General features: G+C 37.7%; 1 protein-coding gene across 3 annotated transcripts in view; it reads left to right on the top strand.

Moving 5' to 3' along the window:
• Positions 1-10920, top strand: part of si:ch73-236j9.2 (solute carrier family 35 member E2A) — a 38673-nt gene extending 27753 nt beyond the window's left edge. For all 3 annotated transcript variants that reach the window (XM_060852007.1, XM_060852006.1, XM_060852008.1), the window contains 3 exons: positions 2510-2582; positions 5338-5483; positions 8865-10920. In XM_060852007.1, coding sequence (XP_060707990.1) covers positions 2510-2582; positions 5338-5483; positions 8865-9084 — 439 coding nt within the window. In that variant the 3' untranslated portion in view covers positions 9085-10920. The remainder of the gene's footprint in view (positions 1-2509; positions 2583-5337; positions 5484-8864) is intronic.
• Positions 10921-12562: the final 1642 nt, after the last annotated feature.

The following is a 12562-nucleotide window of genomic DNA, read 5'->3' as shown; positions in this document are numbered from 1 at the left end:
TTTCAGGATGGCAGCTGGTGACGAGTTCAACAGGAATCAGTGCTGGAACACAACTAATGTTGTACATTAATTATCTGAATGAAGGAACTGAGGGTATTGTTGCTATGTTTGCAGATGACAAACTAAGTGGAGGGACAGGTAGTGTTGAGGAAGTGAGGAGGCTGCAGAAGGATTTTGGCATTATAGGCGAGTGGACAAAAGTGGCAGATAGAATACGATGTGGGAAAGTGTGAAGTTATTCTCTTTGGTAGGAAGGATAGAGGTATAAACTATTTTCTGAGCAGGCTTCAGAAATCTGAAACTCAAAGGGACTTGGGACACCTAGTTCAGGATTCTCTCAAAGTTACCTTGCAGGTTCAGTTGGCAGTTGAGAAGTCAAATGCAATGTCACTATTTATCTCAAGAGGGCTAGAATACAAGAACAGAGAGATACAGCTTCAGCAGTACAAGGCTCTGATCAGACCACATAGCATATTATGGACAGTTTTGGGCCTGTAACTTAGGAAGGATTGGTGGTGTTGGAGTAGCTCCAGAGGAGGTTTACAAGCATGATCTCAAGGATGAAGAGCTTGTCAAATGGGGAGCGGTGGAGTTTAGAAGGATGACTGGGGAATCTGATTGAAACTTACAAAATACTGAGAAGCTTGGATAAAGTGGATGTGGAGAAGATATTTCCCCTAGTACGAGAGACTAGGACCGGCACATAGCCTCTGAGGGAAGGGTCGACTCTTTACAACTGAGACGGGAGAGTTTCTTTAGCTAGCGATTGCGTATTGCCTTCCACAGATTTATCAGAGGGTTGTGAAAGCCAAATTATTGAGTGTATTTAAGACCGAGCTGGATAGGTTATTGATTTGTAAGGGTTCAAGAGTTACAGAGAAAAAGCAGGAGAATGAGGTTGAGAAACATGTCAGTCATGATGAAATGGTGGAGCAATTGTGATGGGCTGAATGGCCTAATTCTGCTTCTGTATCTTGTGGTTTTAATTGCATTTTAGCTGAGGCTGTGCAAACTGATTTTCAGTCCAGAAGTGGAGTTAGAGCAATTTATTGGTCTGCTTATTTGATCATAGAAGCATCATTTTTACAGCTGTATACTGACTCTTACAGCAGGTATACTTTATCCCAGTACCATCCTATTGTTTGTAACCCTCTAAGTTCCTCAGCTGCAAATACTTGTCCAACTTTGAAATAAAATTATTTATAGAATCAGCTTTCACCATCTATTTAGATATAGTCATAGTCAGGATGCAGTTATATCATACTTTAATGATATCAATTATAAACTGAAATTTTCATTAATGGAAGATAAAATATGCTGCAAATGTTTTGATTACTAAATGTATTTTTCAGTTATTTTCAGCTAAATGTTAACCATTTTATAGGCCCAATGACCTAGTGGAATTATCAGTAGACACATAATCAGAGACCCAGGTAATGTTCTGGGGACCCGGGTTCAAATCCTGCCACAGCAGATGATGTAATTTGAATTCAGTAAAATCTGGAAGTAACAGTCTAATGATGACCATGAATCCATTGTCGACTGTTGGAAAAACCCATCTGGTTCACTAATCCCCTTTAGGGAAGGAAACTGCCATCCTTACCAGGGTCTGACCTACATGTGACTCTGTGCCACACAGCAGTGTGGTTGACTCTTAACCGCCATCTGGGCAATAAATATTGGCCTGGCCAGCGACACCTTCATCCTGTGAATGAATTATACACAAAAAAAAATTGTTTTCTAGTGGTAGAAACTGCTAATGGTAGAACATTTTGGGGGAAAAAAAAACTTGTCCAGTAACAAAATTGTAAATGTTTTTAAATTTCCAGCTAAAAATAGACTAGCACTAAAATTCTGTTAGAGGACTATTATTGCAATAATATCTATACTGTCAATCACTTCCACCCAATTGTATGCATTTACAACTTTTAGTCTGGGACAATGTGTAATGTAAAATTAGTCACCTCTGAAAGTACACCAAAATTCTCCATTTCATTAACATTTTAGGGCAGTGCATTTTATAGAAATTTTTATAGCAATTTTCTAGTCATGGATGGCAGGAAAATTAAACTTGCATTCCAAACAGCTTCAGCACAATTGTCATTTTGTCCTGTGGAATGTCCAAAAAAAATCAATATTGTGGATTGTGCTCAAAATTGAGGGTCAGAAGACTTAGAGAAATTATTAGAATGGTCAAGAACTGTTGCACTTGAATTTAAAGAAGTGACAAAAGGACCGAAGGTAATATAAGGCAAGCCTGTTATGCTGCGAGCAGTTAGGATCTGGAATGCAGTGTGGTGTTGCAGATTCAGTAATGCCTTTCAACAGAGCACTGAATCATTATATGTAGGATAAACGGTTGCAGGGCTTTGTAAAAGGTTGGGGAAAGGAGTAAAACTGAATTGCTCTTGCAGGATGTAAGGACATGAAGGACCAAATATCCTCCCTCTATTCTGCAATTACGCTAAACTTTCTATGTATTTGAAACGTTCTCTCTTTGCATTTCTAGACCACCTGAACTGCAGTTCTATACTAGTGCTGCTGCTGTGGTAATGCTAATTCCAACTTGGATGTTCTTTGTGGTAAGAGGACTTTTATAAGAGTTCTGGAAATGTTTTCAGCGAACCAAAATAGATTTGTATTTTTTTCCTAAACCTGAATACTAATCCTTTTTAATATGAAGATATATATTCAGGAGTAAAGCACATAGAATACCTTAAATTTTTATCCCTATCATAAGTGCAACATTTCTATCTTTTTTATGTAAGGTTTTTTTCCTGCATCTAAAAGTACGTAACTCAGTTTGCAAATGAAGGAAGTTACATAATTTCATGTTTTGTTTTAATGTAGGAGCATACTTTTGAAAAAAAATTGACCTCCTTCTTCCTCAGCCCACACCCTAACTACATTCAAAATTAAGGGTTGTAATCAGCAGTGACTTTAGAAGTATAGGGGAAGAAGTGGTTCAGTGATATTATTCACTGGATTGTTAATCCAAAGACCCAGGTAAAAGTTCTGGGGACCCATGTTTGAATCCTGTTAGAGCAGATGGTGGAATTTGAATTCATTAAAATCTGGAATTAAGAGTCTAATGATGACCATGAATCATCATGAACTATGACCATTGTTGATTATCAAGAAAAAACCCATCTGGTTCACGAGTGTTCTTTGGGGAAGGAAACTGCTATCCTACCATGTGACTTCAGACCCACTGCAATGTGGTTGACCCTTAACTGCCCTCTGATCAATTAGGGATGGGCAATAAATGCTGTCCTACCAAGCAGTGCCTTCATCCCATAAATGAACCAAAATAAAATTAGGCAAAATGTTTAAACTTAGCAGATGCTGTCCCTGAATCAGAAATAGTTTGTTTTCCTTGAACAGATTCTGGTAGGAAATATTAAGAATCATGTTTTATGAAACTTGAAAGAGTTCAGAAAAGATTTACAAGGATGTTGCCAGGGTTGGAGGATTTGAGCCACAGAGAGAGACTGAACAGGCTGGGGCTGTTTTCCCTGGAGCATTGGAGGCTGAGGGGTGACCATATAGAGGTTTATAAAATTATGAAGGGCATGGATAACGTAAATAGGCAAAGTCTTTTCCCTGGGGTCGGGAAGTCCAGAACTAGAGGGCATAGGTTTAGGGTGAGAGGGGAAAGATATAAAAAAGACTTAAGGGGCAACTTTTTCACACAGAGGGTGGTACGTGTATGGAATGAGCTGCCAGAGGAAGTGGTGAAGGCTGGTACAATTGCAACATTTTAAGAAGCATTTGGAGGGTATATGAATAGGAAGGGTTTGGAGGGTTATGGGGCAGGTGCTGGCAGGTGGGACTAGATTGGGTGGGATATCTGGTCGGCATGGATGGGTTGGACCGACGGGTCTGTTTCCATGCTGTACATCTCTGACTCTATAAGTGTGAAGACCAAAGAACCATAACTTTGGTCAGTGTTTTGTTTTAAATTTAATTTTTTTTTCTCTGCTTTGATTTGGTTCTCCAATACCTGGTGCAGGAAGGTGCATATTACCTCATCCCAGAGGTTTTGACTATCCTTTTGTACGAAGATTTCCTAGAAGGACCCAGGTTATCATGCTATCTATTTGTGTTTTTAAGCAAATATGGATATCTGAATGAGTTTTTATAGATATGCAACCATGTTGTAAAGTGCCTTTAACCATATGATTTTTAAGTTAAATTGTGATTTGAGTTATTATTGCAGTTCACAAACGTGTAAGGAATTTAGCCAAGACCCCTCATAAGATAAAGAGGCTTTTACTTGCAATTTTAAGATTTCATCCTATTTTAGGCGAGCATTCTCCATATGCTGTTCTGCTTATTTCTACAACTTGGAATTTGCTTTTTAGGCAGACTGGAATCTACATTTAACACTGAGACTCAGCAAGCAAGTTTTAGTGGTTAACTTCTTGCATTTACACAACCAAAACAAACAGTTTTATTCCAACTGCAGAATCATAGACCCACCACAAGAATGATTTCTTTTTTCATGGATATTTCAGGAAATCCCAAGGTGCTGTTCTTGCCCCCTTCCTTTTGCATCTGTGAAGAGAGTAAGAGTTAAAGTTTTGAGTCTAGTGATAACTCTTCAGAACTTCATTTGCTGTTTGATCTTCGATTCTATTTGAAAATCATTGTATCCTTAATCAAGTTTGTTCACTTCAATTTCTGCCTCAGAATTTATATCACCAGCATCCAAAAGTGCTTATCCACACTGTAGTCACTCCTGTATTTGACTTCTTCGATTCCTTTCATACTAATCCAATCCCATATCATGAAAAGGACAGACAAATAGATGCATGAAGCCTCTACAATAGACATACACAGTCAAAACAAAGGAATGACAGACTTCCAAAATGTGAAAATAGTCTGGTGGTGACAGGTCCAGAAATTACTGCCATAAAAGACTTAGCTGTAAACTTAAAGTGCAAGAAAGGATATCAAAGATGAAGATTAATTAGAAGGGCATTATGGAGCACATGTAGTGTAGAGTGATACGTTATCTTTTGTTCTTTGGCTACAGCAGAGGTGATTGACATTATTGTAAACCACCCAAGGGGCAGTGTTGAACTAGCATGTGGCCTTCTTTGTGTCAGTGATACTTTTTGTACCAATACTTAATATTGTAATGATAGTGTTAATATTAAGTATGTTAGTTGATAGATGAGTAGCATTTGCAGTTATGTTATCTCTGGGCAGATTTAGTTTCCTTTTGTAATTTAGTGATTAATATATAGACCCAAAGAAGCTGTGTTTTGATTGCTTTTGTGCAATTGATATAAAGATAAATAACCCTGCTGTTGTCCTTTTTTTGTCTTGTAGGATATTCCAGTCCTTGGGAATAGGGTACAAAGTTTCAATTTTGACCAAGATATTGTGATGTTGCTGCTTATTGATGGAATCTTATTCCATATTCAGAGCGTGACTGCATATGCTTTAATGGGAAAGATATCACCTGTTACTTTCAGGTAGGCTAATATGGAGAGAAATTTAAAAAAACAGTAAAATAATTAGTACAAATTTGAATAGAAAACCAAAGGTAAGTCTACAGTGAATACTATATTCCATCTGGAGGTGTTAAAAGATTCTTAAGCAGATAGCATGATGTTCAAAGTCAAAATGTGTGGTGCTGGAAAAGCACAGTTGGTCAGGCAGCATCTGAGGAGCCGGAGAGTTGACGCTTTGAGCATAAGCTTTTCATCAGGAACCAGCTGTGCTTGACCAACACCCCACTTTTTGACTCTGATCTCCAGCATCTGTAGTCTTCATGTCCTCCTAACATGGCAGTCAACCAGTCTACTAACTGCAACTGTCTTCGAATATCGGAGTCTATTTTTCTTTGTTAATGTTATTGAGAGTTGTGCACACAACAGCTAATTTTAATTTATATTTACAATGTCTGTATTGAGTTTCTTGTAGCTTCTGTGCTCTTAATTGCTAAAGTGTTCCACTACAACTATAAATTCTCATCACTTAAAGCATAAGACTGGGACGGTCTGATAATTTGAAGTGAATCGCATGTGTATTGATATTATGACTTGCTTTAGTGAAACCCAAAATACAAATGAGAAATCTGTTTGAGAATCGCCATTAAAGAACATGTAATTAAAAAAAAAAGTTTGCTCATCTGTGGAGATAATCAGCATTAATGAGATGAATTTTGTACAAATTGGCTAAATATCAATTTTTTGAGTGTTTTGTGGAAGGTTGCTCATTGTTAGTTACAGCAAGTTTTCTCATAGCATTCTCTGTAGCTTGTCTCATTAGCTATGCACCATGTCCTTATGGCAACCTGCTCGTGCTATCTTCTGCTAAATAACAGCCATAGCACTTGCCACTGTCAGCACCTTCTGGGATTGCTGGCTGCCATCCTTCATAGTGTATGTGAGGAACAATAACACTTCTGCAGACACATACTTGGCACAGCTGGCACCTCATTGCAAACAGTACATTTTTAAATACATTGCAATTTTACATCACCTGTCTGGAAAAGTCACCATAGTCCCACAGGACCATAGGACTACTCTCTTATTAGAGAGAGATGACTGGTTGTAACTTTAAATTGAGTATCAGCACACCTCAGCCAACTCATGGTACCCTCAGCTGGTGCAGGAATTGAATCCGTGCTGTTGATGTCACTCTGCATCGCAAACCAACTGTCTGGCCAACCAAGCTGAGTTGATTGACAATTCTTGTAACTTCAGCTTCAAGAGCCAAGCTACACATGTTATCTGTCCTTGTAGTGTCCCATATTAGAACCCGGTCTAAGGGAGTGGTCACCTTTCTGTTCTGCCCATTGTAGCATAAGATCTTCTCGTTGCTCAATGTGACATCATCAAACATTGGTAAGTATTCAAGCAGTTGAAATGTTAATTTTTATTCAACAATAGCAAAAGTGAAGAAAAGCAGCAATAAAAGCTTCAGTTGCTTCTGGGACCAGACAAGGAACTACTTGCCATTTGAGCAACAACAAATTTACAGTCAAAGAACAAGTAGCACCAGTGTGTTTGCTGCGGAAGTTGCTGGCAAATGCTGCTGGTGTATTATTGATGTGGTATGGTGGCATACAGCAATTTATCCTTCTCTTTGATCATTGCTGGCAGCTATGACAAACATAAAAGCTTGGCCTGGCAATCCTTCAATCCTCTTAGGTATCTGGGGTGGGACTGAAACATGACATTCCCACTTGGAGCTAATAATTTAATAAGAGCAAACATCACAAGTTAAATAACCAGCACATTGAAAATGTGGTGATGGGAAGTGAAGAGGAGTGTTAGTGTTGCTTTGGTCAGAAACACTAAGCTAACACCAATCTGAGCAGTAGAAGAATTTCCCTGTGAAAAAGGCGGTTGATTGAGTATATAAAAGTTACTTCCTATTCAGTGATTTTCAGAACAATTTACCTATCGTGACTAAGTTGACATGCAGTAAGTAACAACTGAGCCCCAGAAAATGCTTAGAATAAGATATCATAAAACCGAGAAAGTGCTAGAGAAACTGGCAGCATCTGTAGGGAGAGAAACAGAGTTAACGTTTCAAGTCCAGTATGATTCTTCAATTCTGAGTATTTTAGATTTCCAAAACGTGTAGTATTTTGCTTTTATTGGAAAAAGATGTAATTTGGTTTTTTTAGATTAGATTACTTACAGTGTGGAAACAGGCCCTTTAGCCCAACAAGTCCACACCGACCCGCCGAAGCGCAACCCACCCAGACCCATTCCTCTACATTTACCCCTTCATCCAACACTGTGGGCAATTTAGCGTGGCCAATTCACCTGACCTGCACATTTTTGGACTGTGGGAGGAAACTGGAGCACTTGGAGGAAATCCACGCAGACATGGGGAGAATGTGCAAACTCCATGTAGTTAGTTGCCTGAGGCGGGAATTGAACCTGGATCTCTGGCGCTGTGAGGCAGCAGTGCTAACCACTGTGCCGCCTAGTTTGTTTTGTTTACAGCTTCTAAGACACATGCTGTATCTTTCACTGCACAAAAAATGCTTAATGCTAGTTGGTCATAAGTCCTGAACAAAATCTTGGTATTAATTTCAGATGAGGTGTTTATATAATATTTGATATTGTAAATACATCAGTATGGTAAACTTGCTATCACCTGCTAAAATATAGAAGCTACACTTTCTGCTCTTTATGATACTGTACATTCCTTCCATCACTAAAAATGCCTACCTGAAGTTTGTGTTTGACTTCTACATCACCTCATGATTTGAATCAAAAATATAAATATGGATTGACAAATATTTGCTGCCTTTCTGTAAGGATACATAGTATATTGTATTTTCAGTTTGTTCTTAAATCCTTCCCTTTTTTGTCATTTTTCTATGTATGTAGAGAGCTAATACCAAGGTGTAGAATAAAATGCTTTGCCACATCCAACTGAGCATTTTAATCTGCCACGTGCAGCTTTGTATTTATTTTTATTTGAAAGATTGATTATTTGGATTCTATAGTAGATTGCAGAATATAATATTGAAGAAGGGTGACTGTGCCTGAAACATTAACTCTGCATTTTCTCCACAGATAGTGCCTGATCTGCTGAATTTTTCCAGGAATTTATGATTTTTTTCAATTATTTATAGTTGATTACAAAACGTAATAGTGCTGAAAATCTTTGCTTTCCGCATCACGTCATAAACTTTAAGCCTGTTTGATTCAACATTCCATGAATCAGCTGTTTTTCTTAATCATACTGTTTTGCTAATTATTTTAATGATTTGATATAATGGAAGCTTGAAAATTTGGAATGAGGAGTGAATGAATATTTGCATTATGAAATGAAAAATTGGTACTGACAGTGTTTAATGTTTTAATTAATTGCTTCCAACAATTTAGCGTCGCTAGTACTGTGAAGCATGCCCTTTCAATTTGGCTCAGTATCATCATCTTCAGCAACAGGATTACTGCATACTCTGCCTTTGGGACAGCATCGGTCATTGTTGGAGTGTTTTTGTATAACCAGGCTCGGCAATATCAACGAAAAAAAATCCAGTCTTTGGTATCTTACAATAACAATGGACAGGAGGTTCAACATCTGCTAAGCGAGGATATTTAAGACTCTCAAAAATAAAAGTTACAAAAGTACATTTTAAAAATTCCAACTGTTAAAAATTGTAACTGCTTCTAAAAGATAGCATTACTGTTTCCAAAATGTTTAAGATCCACAATCGTCAAAAACTTGCATTTATATAGTGTCTTTACCTTAATGAAGCATTCCAAGGCACTTCTCATGAACATTATATAAAGCAACTTCTTACATGCAGCTGCAAAGATTCATGGGCAGCGTCATCAAAGACGGGTTTAACGGAGCACTTAAAGGAGGAAAGAAAAGCAGAGAAGATTAGGGCAGAACTTTCAGAGCTTGGGGCGTTCACGTGTGAAGACATAGCCACTGATGGTGGATTAATGAAGTTATGGATGGTAAGCTGTGGGTGGCCAACCAGAACTGCTCTGGACTAATTTAATCTGGAGGTATTAAAGACAGCAATGTAGAAAGTCAGGTGATGCAAGAGCTGTAAATAAAGGGGCCTGGTGATGACTTGGGCAGTATGGTTTGAAGCTGATCTTGGAGGTCTGATGTGACTGCAAGTTTGTGTACAACCTCAGTCACTTGACAGGGAGAGGGATGGACTCTGATCACCGGAGACATCTGTGGGGCACTGCCAAGTACTTAGTCCATTTAAATATAATGGCATCCTGTTCATTTAATCAAAACTGTAACTTTGACACCAAGAAAAATTAACTATTGCTGATCTGTATGCAGTCCAGAAAATCTGTTTATTTTGAGTATACAGTAACTTCAGCTTAATTTGTTTTTTTTTGTTCAATGAAATGGACACAGTACTTGACCATTTAAATGTATTGCTTTTTTGATTGAGAACTGTTAATGATTTAATACTTTTTCTTCCTAAAACCAAGCTCCCAATATTTGTTTAAAACTGCAATGAAATGTGTAATCATTGAAACCTATTTCTCAGGGTTTACTGATCTGAACTGTTTCTGTCAAATGCTAAACTTTTAACTAATGAATTGAGAGTTTACAGTATTGTCAAATTTCACGGATTTGTATTCAATTAAGTTCATGAAACTATCCCTGTGCTTTTTGTGCCCAGAACTGAGCTTTTTAACATGAAACAGCAATCACTTGTTTACTGTGTAAATTTAAACATGGGGAGAATGCATTTTGAATATGATATAAAATTGATATTTGTATAGTCTTTTGTGGAAAATACAACTGAAAACAATTCTGTTGATTTGAGCTCAACATTAAAGATTGCTGCTTTACCCAAGACATGTACAGTAATTACTCTCCAGCCAATGGAACCTTGTCTGGTATTTGCTACTTTTAACAGAACTCTCTCTTTTTTAACAAAAATATTACTTGAAGCTCTGCTAGTTGAAATATGAATTCACTTCCCAAATGCACTTTAAGGTAAACCACTATATTTAAAGCCTGATGTTGTTCCTTTTGGGAAAGGCTTTCCTTGCCAACATTGTTTATTGTTGTATTTAGTTAAGTATAGCACTTTGTTTTTAATTCTTTGTTCTATCTTGAACATTATTATGGGTTCAGAATTGAATATCAGGGATCCTGATAACTAGATCCTCCAAGTTTATTTGGTCCTTGTGATATCCTAATGTTTGTGTTGGAGAGCAATTTGTATGATTTGCACAAAACCAAAATGGTCTTGTTAAAGTACACATCAAATCAATAAAGGGAATTATGCTGAATTCTGATAATTGTAAGAATGTCTGAACGCTAACCAACTTGGCAATTGGAGCTGATCAATTTGTGCTTAAACAGTTTTGATATTACTATATAAATGCTCTGATTTATATAAATATATGTTATAAACTTTTTAAATATTTGATTAAATGCCACCTGATTTTAGTTGTTGTGCTTTCTGAATGGTGCCTGTTGAATGTTTTATTATAAACTACTTTCCTGAAGCAGCAAGTGGAATACAGAAAGAAGGTTAATTTATTTTGTACCTTACACAATCGTAAGATGTCCAAAGGCACTTCACTTAAAATAAATGAATGTAAAAGAATATGTACTCCTTGTTACAATGTGGCAAACAAAACACACTGGGATCCTACAAATACTAATTAATTAAATTAGTCTGATTTAATGATGGAGTGAAAAATATTAACCTAAATACCAGGGAGAAAATCTTTTCTTTACCAGAGTAGGCACAGAGAGTTTGTTTTAATATCTCATCTGAAAGACAGCTATTTTCTCAGAGCAGTAATCCCTTGGTAGCACTGAAGTGTAAATTTAGATTATATTCAAATGTGAAGTGAGGTTCAATCCATGGCATCAGAAGTACAAGTGCTCCTGCTCCTTATTACAAAGGAACTCTTGTATTTGAGCAGCAGTATATTCAAAGTTGCATCAGTCAGACTATTTGCTTCAATTAATAAGTTTGAACATTCATCCTCCACAGAAATGTTTTAATTCTGTTTATTGTCCCTATCCCACATCACATTTTGCTTTATCCATCATCAAAGCCAGACTTGCAGTTTGTTTTTTCAATAGTAACCTTTCTCGGCTTGCAATTCCTTAATACTGCAGTCTGAGCAGAGAGGATGGAGACATTCTGAAACCTCCAAAACCTGATTTTCTGAACAATTTTGAGGAATTATATTCATATTGTAACAATTCATTTAGCTTTGTTCCAAATGTTGAGAGCGATTTTAAAAAATATTTTTCTGGTAACGTCACACTAAGACAGCAGCTAATGAATTTGAAGGCAACAAGGAAAACTAATATCATTTGCAAAAATCCTTGCAAGAACTGTAACAAACATTACATTGGACAAACAGGCAGAAAACTAGTCACCAGGACATATGAACACCAACTAGCCACAAAAAGACATGACCCTCTCACACTACTATCGGATGAGGAAGGACACCACTTCGACTGGGACAATACATCTGTCCTAGGACAAGCCAAACAAAGACACACATGAGAATTTCTAGAACCATGGCATTCCAACAGGAACTCTATCAACAAACACATTGATTTAAACCCCATTTACCACCCCCTGAGAAAAGAAACAGGAAGTGACTTCACCACAGGAAATGACATCACCAACCCAAACATAGAGTCATTGAGATGTACAGCACAGAAACCGACCCTTCAGTCCAACCCAATTTAGTCCCACCTGCCAGCACCCAGCCCATATCCCTCCAAACCCTTCCTATTCATATACCCATCCAAATGTCTCTTAAATGTTGCAATTGTACCAGCCTCCACCACTTCCTCTGGCAGCTCATTCCATACCTGTACCACCCTCTGTGTGAAAAAGTTGCCCCTTAGGTCTCTTTTATATCTTTCCCCTCTCGTCCTAAACCTATGCCCTCTAGTTCTGGACTCCCCGACCACAGAGAAAAGGCTTTGTCTATTTACCCTATCCATGCCCCTCATAATTTTGTAAACCTCTATATGGTCACCTCTCAGCCTCCGACACTCCAGGGAAAACCGCCCCAGCCTGTCCCTATAGTTCAAATCCTCCAACCCTGGCAACATC

The sequence above is a fragment of the Hemiscyllium ocellatum genome, chromosome 37 (assembly GCF_020745735.1).
Source record: "Hemiscyllium ocellatum isolate sHemOce1 chromosome 37, sHemOce1.pat.X.cur, whole genome shotgun sequence".
NCBI lineage: Eukaryota > Metazoa > Chordata > Chondrichthyes > Orectolobiformes > Hemiscylliidae > Hemiscyllium > Hemiscyllium ocellatum.
Note: the sequence above shows the minus strand (reverse complement) of the source record. Positions and strands in the feature narration are given on the sequence as shown.